The sequence below is a fragment of the Aquila chrysaetos genome, chromosome 12 (genome assembly GCF_900496995.4).
Source record: "Aquila chrysaetos chrysaetos chromosome 12, bAquChr1.4, whole genome shotgun sequence".
Taxonomy (NCBI): domain Eukaryota; kingdom Metazoa; phylum Chordata; class Aves; order Accipitriformes; family Accipitridae; genus Aquila; species Aquila chrysaetos.
In genome coordinates, this window is record NC_044015.1 from 30,304,836 (window position 1) to 30,324,565 (window position 19,730).

The window sequence follows — 19,730 nt, forward strand, 5'->3', positions numbered from 1 at the left end:
AGTTGCATACGGCAGTGTTAAGAACTCAGCAGTCTGGGTATCCTGCATCTCAAAATTAAAAAACAAACAAACAAACAAACTGTATTTAAAAATTCGTTTTTAAAAATCCAAACAATTAACACTGACATTCAGTAAGACGAGGAAGCCTGGAGAAGCTCCAGAGAACAAGCAAGCTGATGTTATGCCAAAAAGTAAACAGGATGGCCTTGTAAACAGGTGTGTCTGCTAGACAGTCATCTCATGCAAAATAATGACTGAAAAATATGTGATCGTATCAATAAAGACTGAAAGCAGAGAAATATAAATACCAATCATCAGGGATTACAGACAAAAAACCGTGTCAAAATAACATGATAATTTTTGTGGCACTGTATACTCTTAAATATCAGAGAGCAACCTGGCCAAGTGTGAGGCAGCAGAGGAGATGCTCCCCAGGGAATTGCCACCGAGGATGTGTTTCTAGCAGGGACTGCTAGATAGTGTAAACCTGATGACCTGGATGGAAACGAAGTCACGATGAGTAAAGCATGCTGTCCTGGGAGCTGGGGGCATGTCAGTGATCTGGAGGCCTTGGGATCCCTGGGGCAGCAGGGCCACGCAGCAAAAGGTGTCCATCCTCTGCACTAGAGCCCAACTGGTACCGATGCGGGGACTTGGGGGGCCAGAACAAACCAGTGCCCGTGCTCTCCTCACACTCCCGCACCCGAGCTGGGGACTAGACAGCCCGGCAGCGCCTGCTGTGCCAAGGCTGAACCTCCTCCCTGCCGAAATTATCCTGGGATTGGACAAGGCAGGGAAAAAACCCTTGAGGGCTCAGCATGGCAGCACATCCCATGCTTGCAGGGAGAGTGTGCTTCCCTGATCATCTGCTTGGCCCCTGCTGTGGCGGGGCACGGACGGAGCCTTTGCCCTGACCCAGCGGGGCTGTGCTTTTATTCTGACACAGTGCACCAGGAACAGTCAACCCCTGTTGGACTTGCAGGCCATGGTGACAAGCAGTGGACCATGAATTTCCACCGTGACTTTATGGGTAAAAGGCCTGTTCCTGTTCCCTGTTTAAACATTCAAGCACTGGCAGCGACTGGATAAGAAGTTAAAGTTGCTCTGCATTTGAAATTCCCATTCCCACAATTAGAATAGTGTGTCCTAGTCCACTGTCCCAAAGGACACAAATGCATAAGATTTGGATGAGAGCCAAGAAGTGGAAAATGGAAAATATGCCTTAAAGGAAAAGGGACTTTCATCAGTTCAGTTTATCGTAAAAAAGGATCAGGAAAGCTTGATCATAATATCCGACTCCTCTCTCTGAGACTAACAACTCAGGGGCTCACTCCCTGGCTGAGAAGATCCAGCAACTTCAAGGGAATTAAAGAAATGCAGCCTCAATATCAGGTGCAGTAGGAAAATTAACCTTTAGAACAATCTACCAGCCACTGTAGTAGAGACATAGCAGTTCAAGATCAACTGTTTTCCTAACTACAGTGCTCTAATTTACACAAGAACTAATTCAGGGCAGCCTGTGTCATGCAGGAAGTTACGCTGGCGAGCCTAGCTGGCCACCCCAGCTCTATAATCTATGGAAAAAAACCCTGTCTGTATTTCCCTTCCTCCCGTCCAAGTGTGTGAAAGGTCTGGCTTGCCCCAATGGATGTGTTTTCGGGAGAGCCAGGTTAGCTGGGTAGCAGGCAGCCAGGCTCTGCCTGTGTCCCAGGCTGCCTGAATCACCCCTGCCAGCCGCTGGCCCCAGCGCTCCTGCACTGAGACATTTTAGCTTTATAAGGAAGGCAGTCTGGGGGGACGAAGTTGAAGCAGCATCTTAGAGCTGAGGCTCCATGGATGACGAGTGCCAGGGATCTGACACATGTTCCTCTGACAGTTTTCTGCCTTCCTTCCCAAACAAAGCAGGGACATGAGACAGAGCAGGGAACAGCTGTCCCCACGGGGCAGCCCCTCACAGGGCATAGCCCTGCAGGCTCCGACTCTCCTGCCATCAGGCTCCAGGCATTGCACAAAACCCTCACAGCGGAGCCAGCAGCATGCCCCTGCCTTCACACCAGCTCCCTGCTCCCGAGAGAGCCAGGAGCTCTGCGTTCATTAGGAGCAAAAAGCAATCCCATCAGTCTGGCTGGGCTGGTGCCATTGCAGACACGTCACTGGGCTCATTCATAGTGGAGCAGCTTTGCTTATTGTATAAGCTGCTTGTGCATCCAGATCAACTTTCTACTTCCCAGCTCAGTGCTTTTCAAGGGCCTGCACATCAACATTGGTCAATAACAGCCCTAGTTACAGCTTTATGGAAGGTTTTGTTTTGGGAGAACAGCCCACGGCCTCCACAAATAAGCTGGATCTGATTAGTTCAGAGGCAAGCAGTGCAGGAGCAGCTGCAGGCTGTATCTGCTGAGTGGAGATTTCCTCACCCATAAGATTGCAGACAGATGCTGTTGAGTAAAATACAGTGCTGGCTTTCACCACAAGTCAAAAGGGAAGTCCAGGCAAGAGCAGCAAGAGGCACAACAGTTGTCTTTAGGATAGTGCTGTATGTACTGACATGCTCGGTGGGCATGAGTCCCCACCCTTTATTCTCAGAGGAATCTTTCATTAGGCAGATTGTTATGTTACAGCTCAAGGGCAGAATGTAGAACAGGGATGGCTTCATAATTCCCAGTTCCAAAAAGAAATGGGCCAGACCTCAAAGCCTAGCCAATTCAGAAGTGCCATGGTCCTGAGCAGACTGAAATACCTCTCTGAAGTGACAAATTAATCCTGAAGTAGCTAAGAAACTTGATAGGAAACACAGAAGCAGAGAACTACGGAAGTGAAATCAGATCCAGCTGGGATTTGCAGCAGCATCAGAATACAAAAGCTCTGTGCTTCTGGTCCTGAAATGCTGCCTTCTTGCTGTGGGCCTTGTAATAGTCTTTCCCAGTATTTTGCTTTCTGGGGAATAGTCATAATGGGTTTACAATGAACAAGATGTTTACTGCTTATGTTTGTACGCTGCTGACTCACTTTATAACAGCTCTTTAAGCATAAGCCTGCAGCTCCAGCACTCAGCCTCCAACATTTTCTGTGTATTTTAGATTGGAGTGCTCTGTAGCCTTACCCAAAGGGAAATGAGAGTCCTTATGATCCGAGAGATGGACACCAGTGTCTCAGTGTGCATAGCAAGGTCTTTATTCAACAAGAGGGAGTAAAGAAAGAACATCCCAAGTGAACAAGCAGAAACAGGGAGCAGAGTGCTCCATGCAGCTCTTCAGGTTCTGTATCAGGAAAAGGTAGTTATCCTCCAGGCCAGACCTGAAGAAGATGGGATCAATAACAGAAGCAAAGTCCTCTGCTCTGACTGAACAGAGAAGTACTTGTGTCCAGGAGACATGGCCACTAGCAGCTCCACACAGCCACCCAGCACTAAATAAAGCACAGGGAAGGGCCTCATAACCCCTATCTCCCTGGATATGGTGTGCGGATATGTGAAGGGACTCGGAAATCTTAGAAGGAATCCAGGTATGGTGGCTGCAGCAGGAACAATGCTGGTAACTGCTGTTCCCTGGGTCTGGTTCATCTCAGCTCATCTCTGATATGGATGCATTGAGGCAGATTTGATGTTTGTTTTTATGCCACTTGGCATTTTTCCTGAAGAGAGAAAAAAGAAAAACCGGTGCAAAATTGGCTATATGAGAGGTCATTTGCTCGGGAGCATGCAAGACTCACAACAGCCCTGTCTGGGCTTTTTCTGTTCCACTCCAGGTACCACACTAGGCTTACCTGCTACAGCATCTTCCAGCTTCTGACCCCACACAATCAATTTCTTCTACAAATTGGCATCTCTCTCTGTTGAGAAATCTCCTTGACAATTCCTATGTCCCCCTGCTATCCCCTCAAATTCTATCCTTGTTCTATCTTAAACAAGCCCTACTCTTTGTCAGGAGGCTCCTACAGGAGTATGGGACTTGTTCAGTCTCACAGAAGTTGCCGGCAGCAGCACTCACAGAAGTACCCAGACTGATTTCCACTTCCATTTCAGAGAGGCAAACACAAGAGCCTGTATCCCCTTCCATGTAGCATTATTTATAGTCAGACCGTATATTTCAATTACTAAGCCTCTCTCAGATCCCTTAATTTCTCTTAACTACATCCACCTCTTGGGCATTATTACTCTTTGCTGATACAATCACACATGGGAGTGAGTTCAAAGACACTGTACTAGCAGTTTACAATAAGTGTACAGTGCTAGACAAAACTAAGATGATCAGAAAAATAAACAAAAAGACAGTGATTAAAGAGCAGCACAGAGGGATATTCAAAGAACACTCCTTCAGAAAGTGGAATGTGTGTTCAAATTAGAACAGAAAAAAAGGACAGCTTCTGAAAATTAAAACTGTAGTGCAGCAGGACAAGAAAAGATTTTATGAGCAAATGGCTAAAGAATAAAGATTATTAAACTTTCTCAAACATATCCAAAATGGGTCATTGCCTGCAATGAACTGGCAGGCAATCTGATATCACTTCAGTGCTAACAATCAGTAGACAAATACAGTTAGACATTACTCCAAAAGAAAGAGTGAATAGGACTGTATGGTTCACCCACATTTGGAATACTGTGAGTGGTTCTGGTGTTCCCAGTCTTGAAAACAAACAGAAAAGGTGCAGGTAAGAGTGACAAGGATGGTCCAAGATACATTATAATTTTCACACAAAGACATATTAAACAGAATAGGACTCATTAGCTAGGGAAAAAAAAAAATGGACAAAGGGAGGAGGACATGACAGACTTCCAGAAAATGAAAACTAGTATGGGGAAAGTAACTGAGGAATGACCATTTGCCGTTTCTCACAACATGGCTAAAAAGGAAACATGCAATAAAATTATAAGGCAAAAGATTTAAACATAAAAAGGAAAATTTTTTAAGCAAAACATGCAATAAAGCTGTGGGACATATTGCCATAGGTGTTGTAGAAATCAAAATTGTAATTCAGAAAGGAACTGCATAAATTGATGGCTGCTATACCCGCTGGTCTCAAACCAAACTCTGGCTTAAAATCCCTAAACAACAACTGCTGTCAGGATATACTTTGTTCCTATATTCTTTTAGCCTCGCCAATGGGCACCATCAAAAGCAGGATAGTGGGACTGACCTTTGGTGAAACCCAGTAGAACTGCTCTTATCAAAAGGGAACTTCCCAGTAACATAGGCTGGACAAGTGCTCTTGCTACCAGCGCACGCTCCTTGATTTACAGAAGTGACTGTCCTCCCATGCTGGAGACAGTGTTTGTGGGCATGCAGCCAGAAATCACAGGGGCCTTCTTTGTTTCCAAATCACAGTGGAAATTACTTTCTCTTACATAAATACATAATTAACTTAGGATTAATATTGTTGCTCAAGTTCATTTCTGAACAACAGTCATTATACAGGCAAGAAAACACCAATTAGGATATCCGATACCCAAAATCTCAATTAATGTGAACATAGGAATGACAGTACAGGGTTAGGCCTGTAGGTCCCCGAGGCCAAACCCATTCCTGAGAGCAGAGGACACTTAAGGAGGAATACCAGAACAGGGCAAGCCTGCAGTGATACCTCTGCAGAATGCCCCCTCTGCTTCTAACACATTGAGGCTCAGGGACTTGGGAGTCAGAGCTGGAATCTTCAGGATTAGCTGTTGACTGATTTTTCATCCAGAAATTTACCTACTTACTTACTTTTCCATCTCATATAAACTTTATCTACCTATCACACACTTGGCAATGTGCTCTACAATGTAATTATTTAGTATTCAGAAAAGTATCTCCCTTTTGTTCTGAATCTACAAGCTGATATTTTCATTGGTGCACTTTCATCAATCCTTCTGTATCATGGGAAACAATGAACAATCATTCCCCTCTCACCTGCTGTATACAATTTGGGATTTTATAGGCTTCTATACTTTCTTCACCCTACCCTAAAGCTACCCCCAGTAGCAGAGAAGAGATCAGAACTGCACATAATGTTGCAGCTGTGGGTGCCCAATGGATTTATACAATGGCCTAATGATATCCTCTGTTTCTCTGTTCCTTTTCTAGTATTTTTGCCCCAACTGAACATCCAATTAATGTCTTTACAGAACTACTGTATCATGTATCTATTTCCCTAATAGAAGTAACTGGGTTAGAGTCCAGGTGCTTTGTAAAGTCCAATTGCTATGCCTATGTGTTTCACTTTATGTTTAATACAAATGTAATCTACTATTATTAAGTGAAGTCACTTGGTATATGAAATCTTTCTGTGACTCTTTACAGACAACTTTTGTTTTTTTCGTACCTTAAATAACTCATTATCATCGAACTTTTCCACTTTTTTACCTACCTACAACTTAAATTTGACAACAAAACCCCGAGCATAGATCCCTCCAAAACTACACTGTGATCTCCCTCTATATTGATTCCTATGTTCACTAAGTCTATTATTAAAATGGTATTGCAGTGTGAGTTAAGAAGCTGAAGCTGGATGGCTGGGATCCATTTCTAACTTTGAGCCAATTTTAAGCAGGTACTACTCCACTGTTACAACCTGACTCATGTTATTAAGGCCAGAAAGCAACCTCTTACTCAGTTATATCTAAAGGGTGGCTGTGAAAGAATCTCTACATCGGCATTTGTCTTTCTTGCTCCCTGCATTTCAATTGCTCTCCAATATGCAACTTATTTACCTGGCTGTCCTGCTTGTGCCATCTGCACTCCTGGCAGCATTGGCTGCTGCTGAGCTGGTGCACCTGACATTGGGACCTGCTGCATGCCTGAAGCACCTGCAATGATGGCACCAGCTCCAGGTTGGCCTGACTGGACAGATCCTCCAGAGCCAGGCGGTCTCCGGTTTGACAGTCCTTTCCCAAAGGCCACAGCTGCTACCAGCGCATTGGTATCTGCAGGGTTGAAAGTCTGCTTGTTCTGTCGTAAACCTGTAGAAAAAGAAGTGATTCTGGAGCATTTTAGCAATCAAATCTAAAAAGTAGCATAGCTGGTCCTGAATTTACTTTTCTGCTATTTTGGTGCAGGTAATAGAGATCAGTTTCTAACAAGCTGTCCTACAAGAGTCTCAGCAGGGTCAAAGAAGCTGCAAAATCCAGGGATGGTGGTGATCCAAGAGCTTCTCCACTGAGAGCAGGGCATATACTGCTCAGGGAAGGAGGATAGAGGGAGCCAACTCCTCCATGCCAATGAGAATGTTCCCACTAAAGGCTCTTCCAAGCCGAATCCTATGGCAGGTAACAAGCACTGTGTTTTAGATAAACAATGGCAACATCCCCTTTTGGAGGCTCATGAGCAGCATGGTGTCTGCAAGTTCTTCTACCACACACCTGCCCAGTTATACTATTAATCCCAGAAACCAGACAGAACCTGTGCTTGGGTCCTTGCTTACACTATCTGTGTCAAAGATGACAAGAAAACCCCCCAAACCCCGCAACCTTTGAGAGTTGTGCATAGCACTCCCAGGAATAGTGAACAGCTGATGGCAGAGACCAATAAAATAAGGATGTCCAGCATCAGAGTCAGAACCTGAAAAGGTTGACCATGAGTCTGAAGCAGCCATCATCTAGAGGACGTCACGCAAAAGCCTGCCAACAAACATGTTGTGGACTCATTCAGAACATAGCTAAGGGGTTTCCCATTCACTGCTACTGCATTTTCACTGCTATTTTTATTAATCCAAGTTGACTGGGATGTTTTCTTGGTAAATACTTACCAGCTCCTTGAAGGGGGATATGGCAAAGGGTTGGAATGACCTTCCTGTCATCGATAGGTCACACAAGCAGAACATATCACACCCACAGGACCCTTTTTCAAATTAGGGGGCTCCAGGACAGCCAATCTTGCATCTTCTGGAATGCTGTTGTCTGTGCTGCTCATCTGCATTTCCCATGCTTCAGGCTCTCTGATTTACCTATTTTGCCACTACTCTCTCAAGCCTGCTGCTTGGACTTTGTACCCCACTTCTACCTCAGTGACATACCTCCACTTTCAGATTCACGCTCCTCCTTACTGATTTTCTCCAGCAGATTTGAGCACATTTTGTTCAGACTTTGGATCTGTTTCTGCAAAATGAAAACCATCAGAAACCACCAGGATACCTCCAACTCAGTACAAGTCAGCAAGGTAAATGAACAAGCTTTCTCTTCCCAGGGTCTGTGTAACCAAACATAAGCATTTTGGTAGCAGAGCCTAGAGAGCTCAGTGCTAATGCATGCAGGAGGGTACTATGGGGCTGGGATAGCCTTTGCCTTTCTCTGCCTGATCTGATGTCACCCTCTGTGAACAGCCAGCAGGCTGGATACCCTTGGTTTGTGAAACTGTGGAGGAAACCAAACCTCAGCTAGGGGCCGCTGGAGAAATCTCGGACAGAAAAGGACACAGCAAAAAAGAAAACTGTCAGATGGAAGGGTGAAGGAAGCAGAGTTAAAGGGCATCTTGTACCCTAGGACTAAGAGGCAGAAGTATCAAACTCTTCTTCACCTACCTGTGCCACATCAGGGCTAATTCGAGCTGCATCTGTGATGAGCTGCTTCTCCTGCTCTTCTACCTCAGGGTCAGGCTTAGTTCGAAGATGGTCAGGCACTACCTCATGGCTGAACACTGGCACACGTCCCTCTGTCTGCCGCTGCAATAGTGGGACAATCCATACTCAGAGCCTCCTCCAGCCCAGCACTCAGACAGCTCCAGAACAGAGCACAGGCCATGGTGCTGGAACAAGGCTAGTAGCATGCTGCGGGGAAACCTTGATCTGGGGAGCATTAGGAAGTTTCAACAATTTGTCTAAGAATTTGCACTGTGCCTGTTTAGTCAGAGAAACCCATGGGGGTCTACAGTGCAATCCTACCAGCATGGCCATGATCAGTTAAAATATTTTCTCACTCAAGCAGAGAATAAATGTTGCTCATGCATGCTGGAGGTTCTGTAACACAAACCATGTTGGTCAGATGACAAACAGTGCACATCTAGATGCAGATGTCTGACAGAAACAGCACAGCTACAGCAGAGAATACCAGGAGCTTGCAAGGAGACCTCCCAGTTACACAAGACACTGTATCTTTCAGCCCCAACATCATGAAAATAACACATTTATGAACAGGAAAACCTCCTGTAAAGTGTATCCAGTGCAAGTGTTTGTAGGTGAAAGCCCCCCAGCAAAGCAGCTCCCAGGCAGAGCTACTCATCACCTTTTCTTTCTCTACACCCAGAGCTGAGGAATGCCAAACACAAGGAATGGAAAGCTGGAGCAGATACACAAGCACTTTCCGATACTCCAGGGCCAACACTCAGAGGGAAGTTTCTTACCATGATCTCCTCATCGCGGTCTGGAGACAGCACTAGGGGTATGATAACCTGGTTTCGCAACAGTGGGGTCTTCTCATGCTTTAGCACTTTATTCAAGGTGTTCAGCTGCCCTGAGAGCAATGCAAAGCTGTCCAGAACTGAAGGCCTGGGAAAGCAAATCATAGAATCATAGAATCATTTATGTTGGAAAAGACCTTCAAGATCATCGAGTCCAACCATCATCCATGCCCACTAAACCATGTTCTGGAGTACCCTGTCTACTCGCTTTTTGAATACCTCCAGGGATGGTGACTCAACCACTTCCCTGGGCAGCCTATTCCAATGTCTGACAACGCTCTCAGTAAAGAAATTTTTCCTACTATCTAACCTAAATCTCCCTTGCCGCAACTTGAGGCCATAATAAAGAGGACAGAACATGGAAAGGGATGCCACAGATGGCTTTTACCTATTCTTCACTCAGATGGCTGAGAAGTGAGGAAATAACATTATTACCCCTCAAATCAGTCTAGTCCAGACAGTAAGCAGTAAAACCTAGGGCTGAATGTGCAGGTGTGGACAAATCCCAGTCCCTACTGCAAATAGCTCAAGGACATTACAAGCAGTACCACTGGAAGTGGCAGTTGTTTGGGACTTCAGTAACATACACAGATGCAGTGCTTTCCTTATCACTAACTCTCCCAGTGCAATTCTAGAGCAAGGTCTGAGAAACAGTTTAACTCCTAAGCAGTACAGCCAGGAGAGACAATATTTACAGCTTGGCTATCGAGACTAAGCAATAACAAAGAAAAATAACTGATAATCTTGTCAAGGAGGTCCCCTTCAACTTCCTCTCTCTGGGGGATTCATCACCTCTCCTGCCTTCTGCAACATTAACTATAAATGCTAACTGCCTGTGAAGCTTTGCTGCAATGGCAGACACTGTCTAAGATATTGTACAGTTTATTAAGCTGTATAACATCTTTATGCTCCATCAGGAAGAGAATGCCACCTTGCAAGTCTCTCAAACTGTCTGGTAAAACATGCAGAACCAGCAAAACACAAGCCCGGTTTATACCAGATCCAGAAAAAGCCAGAAAGGTCAAGAAATGCAGAAAGAACCATTGCTCATTTTACGGTGTATGTGGGTCTCTAAGATAGTTTGTCCAAGAAGCTTCCAGTCACTGCAGATGCAAGTCTAGTGGATTTCACCTGTTTTTCTGGTGGAAGATGTGTAGTGGTTCCTCCAGCAGAAATGTGAAAAGCAAATTTAAACCTACTGACAATAGGCTAATGTTTTTTATTTATATTTTGTGGTCATTTGAGCCGAGTCTGGACGAGCTTCAGCAGTGATTGACAGTACCCCCAGCTCTGTGAGACACCTTACCATGTGAGTCGGTCATACTCATTCTCCAGCTTGTAGATGAAACTGACCAAGGAGTTCTTCAGGTCAGCCACCTGACTGATGAGAGCCTCCAGGGTCAGCTCCAACTGCTTCTCCTCTCTCTAAAAAAAAGGCAAGAAAGACAAGGGATGAGCACAAAGCTTACATCCATGGCCTAAAGACTCCAGTTTCTGCCGTTCACCTTGTTTTTTACTTTCTTCCTGCCCAAGTGCCACTTCCAGCTGCTAAAGAAACTGGCAGCTCCTATTCTACTTGTGCCTTACCAGCTGTGGGAGACCCTGAGTGACAGAGACCACACATACCAAAAACACATGCACACATTACTTCCTGCCTTTTGCTCTGGATTACGTTGTTTAAATTACCTTTTCCACTGACATCCCTGGGTAAGGGAGGATGGTGACAGACAAAGTGTCAGGACAGGGACTCTGTTGCCCAAGACACCAAGGCATACCCTTGGCTCTTGCAAAAACCCTCTAGAATCTTATCTCTTCTAACTTATTCATACTAGAGTATTGCGCAAAATATAATTAAAGTCCCAACCCTAATGAACTGCTCATGTAAGTCGAGAACTGGACAATAATAATCCATGAGGAGGGTGGGACAAAGCAATCAAATAATAGAAAGGGAATGCTGATTGGGAAAGCAGATAAAGTGACTCAGGCTGTTGGCACGCTTGCTCTTGGGTTGTTTGTTCTGTTTAAATACACTGGACCAGTGTGAGTTTCACTGGAGAGATTATCAGGTATCTTCCATGTTCACGAGAACACAAGATTATTCTATTTTATTTATAGTCTGACAATACTATAAAGGCTTTTTTTAGTAATCACTGATCGGACTTCACTTCACTTAACCACCTTAGAAGAAACGGATGAGTCAACTTTGTTAAAATTTCATCCCCAGTCCATGGAGGGCATTCACAGAGCAGATTGCTGGGTGTTCCACCTCGAGATAAAAGCACTCTCCTCCATGTTGTGATGGGACTAGTCAGTTCCTGTGCAATTACGAAATGAGTCTACAACTGTTTGTGTGCACTGTGTTTGTGCAAGAAGATTAACTAAAGACTCTATTACAAGTTGGGCTGGTAGCCAGTGTTTTACTGCAGGGTTGCCAGGCATATGCACCCAACGACAATTCACCTGGCCCGTTGCCTGTGCTTATCCAAGAAGTCCTCAAGAGGCTGAATGAAATCCTATTGCACACGCATTGCTCTTGCGGTAGCAGCGTACTCCAAGCCTCCTTCTTCGTAGGCTCTTTCCAAAGCCATTAAATGCTGGAAGCAGATGTAAGCACTGCAAAGCATGCATGCAATAAGACTGACCGGTGTTTCCAAGGAATGCTGTGCCTCTCACAGGCATATGCTATATTCAAGCAGTGCTTTAAGAAGTAAGCAATACTAAATTGCCCTGAGGTAGCAGAGATAGGGCTTGTGGGAGGGGTTGCTGAAGAACCTCCTGATATGGAGCAACTGTGAGGTAAAGGTGAAATTCAGAGTGGGTAAATGTAAAGCAACGCACATGGCAAAACAAAGGGAAAAAAAACCACCCAAACAATCCTGACTTTCTGTACACAATGACATTCTCTGAGCTGATAACGTTATCACTCACAAACAAGATCTCGGGATTATCTAAGGGTAACCCATGAAAACATCTGCCCAAGGCTGAAGAAGCAGTCAAGGAAGTAAAAGTGGTAATAGGATTTATTAGGAAAGCAACAGAAAACTAAGCATCATTATGTCATCGTATAAGTGCACGCCTCATTTGCATCTCAAATATTATGTGTCAACTCTTGTCCCTTCAGCTGCAAATGGATATAGTAGGAATATGTACAAATAAAGGCAACAAGGATGATCAAGAATATTCATCAGTTCCATAGACGCAGCAGTTAAAAACAGAAAAGAGACCAGTATGTGCGAGTGGTTGAAACAAGGAAAGACAATATAACAAACCCTACAGATGAGGAATTGCAGCACAATCCATTTTCACTTTCTTTTCCGGTAGGACAACCGTGAGACTTGCATGAAGCCAGCAGGTAGCGGTTTCAAACAAACCGAAGCAGGTGGATCTTTACAGCCCATTAACCTGTCATTAACCTCTGCAACTCTTTTCCATTGGACATCACGGATGCTAAAAATTCACAGCGCTTCAAAAAGTAGCTAGATCCTTCTTCCATCAATGAAAATTCAAGACTACTAAACACAAGGGATGTGCTAGCAATAGTTTATACAGAACGACATCAGTAGCTTATTTTGCTCTCACAACTTCTTTTGGGCATGGGCTTCTTGGCTAGTAGCAAAGCCAGGCTGCCGGGTAGGCGGACCTTTGGTTTGACGACTCTTACCAAGGGCTGCAGCAAGGGCTGAGAGGGAGAGGCGCACTCAGATACCCCTACACACGCTCACCCTACAGCCCTGCAGCAAGGGGAGGTTGTTGCAGAGGAAAGCATCGCACCAGCTGCTCGAGGACGAGCTCGGTCTCCCACCCGGGCCGCTTCAGCCCGGGGTGGGTTTGCCCCCTGGGGAGCAGACAGGAATCACCGCCGCAGCCGGCGCGGGGATGGCCGCTTGGAGGCCGCAGCCCCCGCCAGGGCCGGGCCAAAGGCGGCAGCAGCGCTGGCCACCGCCTCAGGCCGAGCCCAGTGGAGCTCGGGGTGTCCGTGGCAGGAGGCAACGAACCGCAGGGCCCGGCCCGGCCACGGAGCGGCCCCGCTGGCCTCCCGCCCGCGGCAAGGCCCCGACGGCGGCCCGGGCAGGCCTGCAGCGCCTCCCCGGCCCGGCCCGGCCCGCGCCCCGCTGCCTCCCGGAGGGGCCGCAGCCGCGCTCAGCCCCGGCCCGGCCCCGGCCCCGGCGCCCCTCACCTGCATGGCGGCGCCGCCCCGTTGCCACGGGAGAGCAGCACTTCCGGGTCAGCCGCCCGCCGCGAGGGGCGGGGACGGGCGGGCGCTAGGGCGGGGGTCAGAGGGCGCGGGGCGGGGCCGCGCCGGACATGGCGGCCGCCGAGAGACCCGACGCGGAGGTGGGAGCGGGCCGGGGGTCCGGCCGAGTTGGGGAGGGGGGAGCCGGGGGCAGGAGCGAGGTGAGGGGCAGCCGCGGTGGGGCTGGCCTGGCCTGGCCTGTGAGGGACGGCGAGGGGTGCGGGGCCGAAGCAGGCTGGGGGTGGGCGGCCGGCCGGGGTGCCCTGCCGGGGTGCCCGCCGAGCCCCGGGGTGACCTGGGCCGCTGTGCTCCCGCCGCAGGTGGAGGAGGCCGGGCACGTCTTCCTCCTGATGAAGAAAGACTATCGCATCTCCCGCAACGTGCGCCTCGCCTGGGTCCTCAGCAGACTCCATCAGGTCATCTGGGCTGTGCCCGAGCCGGAGCTGGTGAGTCGGTGCCCGGGGCTGGATGGTGTCACCACGGCCTGGTGTGGCAAGCTGGTTCTGCGCCACTCAGGAGCAGCTGGACCCTGCAGAAGATTTTAACCCGGTTCCTTTCTCTGATTCTTCCTTTGGCTTGGCTTGACGTTCATTCACGTACCGTTTACTTGTTCTTGTAGGTAAAGTCGGAAAACGAACTTGATGTTCTCAGCATCCTGCCTAATGGGTGGCAGCCGGACGAGCCCGTCCAGCCCAGGCCCTATCTCCTTGTGCCCTCTACACGGGTCACCTTCCTGGCCCGCCAGTACCGCTTTGTGATTGAACTTGATCTGAGCCCTTCCACGGGGATTGTGGTAAGTGCGGAAACTGCCTCTTTGGGGTGTTGTGCGTTAAAAGGCTGGACCTGTTTCTGTTTGCTGAGAAGGCTTATTCCTCTCTGTGTTAGTCTTAACTTTTGCAGGAGTCTTGCTTTTCCCAGGAGGAAGGCATGCAGTGCTCCTAGCTGGGCAGCTTAATGGCAGATCCTCTTTCTCTGCTGAATGCTCAATGTATGACTTTTGTTTATGGGGAACTGTCATTTTAATCCACCTGCCATTGTAGGAGGATCTTTGCTGTTGGCTCTGCACGATGGGGGAACCAGCAATGAGACTGAAACTCCTAGAAGATGAAAAAGCTGTTCCCTTTCTCTGTTTCTGTAGGATGACTCAACAGGGGAGATAATTTTTGATGAAGTGTTTCATGCCCTTTCCCGATGCTTGGTGGGATTGTTAAGACCCTTTCGTATCCCTGGTTCAGACATTATCTACCAGCCAGAGATCTTTGTCACCATCCAGGCATATTCCTCCATCATTGGCCTGCAGTCCCATCAGGTAAAGTTCAATCTCTCCCCTGGCACGGCTCAGCGCGTGAGCAGCTCACTGTGCGGGCTTCCCCTGAACACAGAGGAAAGCAGGGGCATGTGGTAGCTGGGCTCTGTTACCTGCGGTGCTGCAGGCTTGTCTCATTAAAATGTGCAGCCTGGTGCGGTGGGGAAGTGGATGTGAGCAACTTCTTTCTGGGCAGGAAGCAGAGGCTTCCCCTGGGGGAGCAGGGCCTAGCAGAGAACACCGCCCGCGGGCATGGTCTCAGAATTGGGCCACAGGGAATATTTCACTCATGTCGAATGTGTGCTTGTTGTTGTTTTGTTGGTATTTTTTTAAAATTTCTGTTGACTAATTCTTCTGGGCCTGTTATAATTAGCTTGAAGCATTCAAGAAGAGCTGGTGTGCCCAAAAGCTTGTCTGCCTGCTCCAACTGTGTAGCAGTAGTTTATTCAAAGATAATTGCCTCTTCCTACAAACCTTGCTCTCTTTTTGCACTGGTATGAATATGTTTCTCCTTGCTGGAGAGAGCAGCTGGCCCCAGTATTGAGATTATCAGTGAGATTTTACTTGAGCCAGGACAGGTCTGTTTATTAAACTGAAATCTGGTTTATGGTGCCAGTGTGTTTTTTGAAGTTTATCCTTGATCCCTTCCACCTCTCACAGTGTTTTCACATTATTTGCACATTTCTAATGGTGTATTTCATCCCTTTGCTAATACCAGGGAAAGTGGGGGGTAACAGGAGGAACCTGTTAGTCTATGCTTGTTCCCTCCCTCTGTCTCCTCAGCCCGGCTGTGCCCAAGCCTGCAGCTGCAAGGCTGCAGCCTTTAATGGTCTGTATAGTGCTTGAAGAGCGTGGCCCTCTCTTTGGTCCATTCTTAGGTTGTACCAAAGTAAATGTAGCAGGAATTTCTCCATTTGCCGGTGATGTTTTGTGTGTCATCTTGTCCAGTTATCCTGCAGACACCATCATGCTTTGCCTCAGTATCTTCACTATTTAAAGTGCTAAATTGAGCAATCTGAAGTTGCTACATTTTTCTTCTTTGGATCTCTCTAAAGACCCATTTATTGTATGAGGCCAGGAACTGTAATCTCTGGGTACAACTGGATAAGCTTTATGTTCCTTTTATGGAGGAAAAGGCATGTATGTGTATCACTCATCCAGGAAAGCCTGTCTATATTGTAATAATTTACTTTTCCTATGTCACTATTGGGTCTTGCCCATCTGAGGTTTAGGGAATGTGGATAACATACAGCATCTGACCCATCTGTTGAGTTCTTTGTCCACACATTGCATCTTCTTTGCATCCTGGTTGTGGACAGGGATTGTCTGTGCAATGGTGGCCTCTGTAAAGTGTCATGCCTATCAGCTTGGGGAGTTTCTGTGGTGGCAGGCTCACTCTGTCACATCGCTCAGCCTCTTTTGTAATGTCCAGTCTAATTTTTTCTTTTCTTTATTTCAATTTGCTGTTCCTTTATCCAGCCACTTACTGGAAGATAACTGGATCAGTCTATACGTGGGTTAGATTAGAACAAACAGGCCTTCCTTAGAAACATCAGACTGGAGTTAATGGCTTCTAACAAGGATCCCACATTGCTTTCTCCAGACAACTGCTTACTGTGGAAGCAGGCAAATGAAGTAGAAATTTCTGGCCCAAGAAGGAGATTTCCCAAAGAGTGATGTGAGCATCTGCTGCAGAGTGCACTGCAGATGGCACAAGACACCATTGCTTGCAGGCAGTTGGCCCTGAGCAGGAATAGTGAGAAGAGGCCTGTGGTGTACCTGTACTTTGTCAGGGATGTGTCTGAACTTCATCGTGCAGAACGGTGTTTCTGTGTACTGTTTTGGGGGCTGGTAGTATAAAATGTTAACTTGATGACTTGTGTGTGTCCTTGGGCCAGGTACTATTCCAGGGTTGTCAGCTGGATGAGACGAAGCGAGAGGCCTTTCTGCACCAAGTTTACACACAGCTATGTGCCTTTGAGAACAAAGTGGCAGAGATGCTCCAGCAACAGTATGAACCCAAACCGCAGGTAAGGAGGGCAGAGGTGGTTGCCATCTCTTGGCTCCCTGGAGGTTTGTACTCTGAGGCTGCTCTGGGGTGGGGTGGCAAGAGGTACAGTGGGATAGGTCTGGAGAAGGAACAGCTAGGGAGTTTGTAAGATAACTTTGTGGGATCCAGTAATGAGACGTGAACACTGAGGAAGGACTGATGAGAATGGTTACCTTCCCCAAGATTATTGTGCAATAAAGCAGCTGACTTCTTGTACATCACGGGACAAACTGTAGGATATGCTTTCTCTCTGAAGAAGATGGTGGAAGAGGTGATTATGTCTGTATAATTAATCTGTAAACAGCTCTGAATATCCCCTTGGCCCTTGTTATGTTTCTTGAATGAAAATATTTCTTTGTTACCATGAAAACTGACCATGAAACTGAATAAATAGCCGGTGTGGTTTCTAATACCCCTTAAAATCTGTGGCAGATACTGGTTAGTAGCCATGGATATAGGTATCAGCAAGTTATTGATAGCATGATAAAATACAGCTGAAATTAGGATGAAATTAAAAGTGAGACCCTGTAGGGATTCAGAATGTCTATGGATTTCTCATCAAGATCATCTCTCCTGATCTTGGAAATGAAGAATGGGAAGGTTACATTGTGATACCACCATGTTCACGTGGCAGTCACAATTGTATCTATGGGCACGCTTCCTGCAAAGGCATTATTGGCCTGGCTGAGGTTATTTAGTCCTTATTTAGCATTAGTTATTAAAGTTTGGCAAAAAGAAAAAAAAAGTCTCAAAATCAGATGAGCAAGAGGCTACTGGTGATCTATTGCAGTTGTATATCTGAAGTGCTACAAATCTCATATTCTAGCTGAAATTTATATCTTTGAATGCTATGACTGTCAGTCCTGGAACAGAAAGAAGATTGCAGGAAGTAAATACCTTTACCAGTGTGTCCAGCTGGTGTTTTTGTAGTGCCTTGTATTCATTCCTGCTTGCTGCATTATTTCTCTCGTGCTAAACTACCCTATAACTTCTTCCATGCAAATGGGGGAAAGAGACGCGCTAGGAGGCCAGAGGGACTGGCAAGTCCTGCCACAGGCTGTGGGGTGGAGGTGGGAGGCCCCAGGGGAAGGGCAGGGACTGAAACTTTTTTTACTTTTGAAGTTGTATTAGCTGTATCATTGTCAACAGGTGTCTGAATTTAGGCATCTGGCAAATTAAAGTGATGGATAGTCAGGTTTTTTGCTCACAGCCACAGACTGCTCCCATTTGTGCAGAATAAAAGTTTAGTTAGTTCTAATTTTCTTTTCCCAGCTCCAATCATCCTTAGGTTTGCAGGGAAGGGTCTCACCCATTCTCTGTATTAGCAGTAAAAATGAAGCAATAGTTTATTACAGGGTTGAACTGCCAGAGCTTTCTGGAGATGAGGTGATTATGAATGCAGTAGGTTCCTCACCAGTGTAATTATACAAATTTTAGTCTTTGCCTGGGGGATATTTTTCATAGAAGATGCAGGAGAAGCCTACCTGCATTTGCTTATATCAGTGTTGCATAACGAGTGCTGTTTGAACAGAGTTAAGTGTATAGGCGCTAGACTTTGTCCTTACGAGGCTTCTTACCCCCTCTGCTGCAGTGCTTCATAAGTGAGACACAGCTGTCTGCCTCCCCAGCGTTTCTGGGCTTTACTTGAGTAGCTGCTGAATAGCTGCAGCTTCTACTAAATGACAAGGAGAAGAAGAGTTATTCACCATCTCTTTAAGTGGGAACTGCTTTGCTCTGCAGAGGAGCTTAAGTGACCCCAAAGTGTCTCATCTTTCCCCTTCTGTGAGAAATCAGTTTATAATAAAGCTCTGGGCATGTTGTCCCCTTCCTTCACCCCCGAGCAGCCTTGCCCAGCTGTTCTAAGGGGCCTAAGTGACCAGGACTCTGATAACATCTGGAAATTAAAGCTAGAAGTGGAGTCTGCTGAAGTGCTCCAGGGCTGTGGTACCATGGGGCTGCTAGACTGAAGGCTGCTTGGGAGAGTGAGAACTAGAGCTAGGCTGAAGTCTGCCCCATGGGGCCTTGTGGGTTTTTTTTTACTTTTCCAGGTGGATTTGTCACCCCTGAGCCAAGAGAGCCCTAGTGACGTGCAGGAGTCATCTGGGAGGAAGCCCAGCGTGTCTGTTGTCACTGCCGATGTTGGCCTTGTCAGCATGGTCCGGCAGGGGATCCTAGCGCTGCAGCTGCTGCCCTCCAACTCCAGCGCAGGTTGGCTTCATCCTCTGGGTTAAGGTTTGCCTAGGTGTTTGCAAAGGGTTGTATTCCTCCTGCTTTAGGCTGAGATTAATTTTATAGGGGATGAAATTTCAACAGCAGCTTTTACTCTGCACTCTGTGGGCAAATTGTGGTGGTGGGAATGGGGAGAACAACACTGCGCCACATGCCATGTGTCAGCATTAGGGTGTTTGTGAGGAAGGACAGCTGTGACACTTGCTCAGGACAGCCCAGGGTGTGCAGAGCTGTGCCCTGCCTCAGTGTTTTGCTGTATCTAGTTGGGAAGTTTGCCAGCACCAGAGTGCCTGAAAAGCTCTAAACCAACGCCAGGGTTTTCCTTTCTACTTTTGCCCTGCCTAAATTTTCTCTGGTAGATATACTGGGAGGGTGGTAGCTGGTTGAGATGGAAGGTGCACTAAGATACTGCCTTGTTTACAGGTATAATAATAATTACGGATGGTGTGACTAGTGTCCCTGATGTGGCTGTGTGCGAGACTTTACTCAACCAGCTCCGCAGTGGCACAGTGGCCTGCTCCTTTGTACAGGTATGTCTGCCAT

General features: G+C 46.9%; 2 protein-coding genes across 21 annotated transcripts in view; one reads left to right on the plus strand and one right to left on the minus strand.

Moving 5' to 3' along the window:
• Window positions 1-3,152: 3,152 nt before the first annotated feature.
• MED8 (mediator complex subunit 8) lies at window positions 3,153-13,639 on the minus strand. 3 transcript variants are annotated; one of them, XM_030031948.2, is made up of 7 exons: window positions 13,546-13,639; window positions 10,675-10,793; window positions 9,312-9,456; window positions 8,494-8,634; window positions 7,990-8,071; window positions 6,689-6,937; window positions 3,153-3,633 (listed from the first exon to the last, which is right to left on the minus strand). In XM_030031948.2, exons 1-7 carry the CDS (start codon window positions 13,549-13,551, stop codon window positions 3,569-3,571), a joined length of 807 nt encoding a protein of 268 aa, XP_029887808.1. In that variant the 5' UTR covers window positions 13,552-13,639; the 3' UTR covers window positions 3,153-3,568. The 3 variants fall into 3 exon arrangements, with proteins under 3 accessions (XP_029887808.1, XP_029887809.1, XP_040983512.1); XM_030031949.2 differs by lacking the exon at window positions 13,546-13,639 and adding an exon at window positions 13,030-13,405; XM_041127578.1 differs by lacking the exon at window positions 13,546-13,639 and adding an exon at window positions 11,829-13,405.
• Window positions 13,625-19,730, plus strand: part of SZT2 (SZT2 subunit of KICSTOR complex) — a 60,786-nt gene continuing 54,680 nt past the window's right edge. For 14 of the 18 annotated variants that reach the window (XR_005933635.1, XR_005933636.1, XM_041127559.1 and 11 more), the window contains exons 1-7: window positions 13,668-13,763; window positions 13,923-14,048; window positions 14,222-14,395; window positions 14,741-14,911; window positions 16,807-16,938; window positions 19,007-19,166; window positions 19,611-19,717. Coding sequence is in view for 16 of the 18 variants with exons in the window: in XM_041127559.1 (XP_040983493.1) it covers window positions 13,674-13,763; window positions 13,923-14,048; window positions 14,222-14,395; window positions 14,741-14,911; window positions 16,807-16,938; window positions 19,007-19,166; window positions 19,611-19,717 (960 nt within the window). In the remaining 2 variants the exon portion in view is untranslated. Of the gene's footprint in view, window positions 13,764-13,922; window positions 14,049-14,221; window positions 14,396-14,740; window positions 14,912-16,806; window positions 16,939-19,006; window positions 19,167-19,610; window positions 19,718-19,730 lie in introns of all 18 variants that reach the window. The other 4 variants (XM_041127566.1, XM_041127570.1, XM_030031941.2 and 1 more) reach the window with 1 other exon arrangement.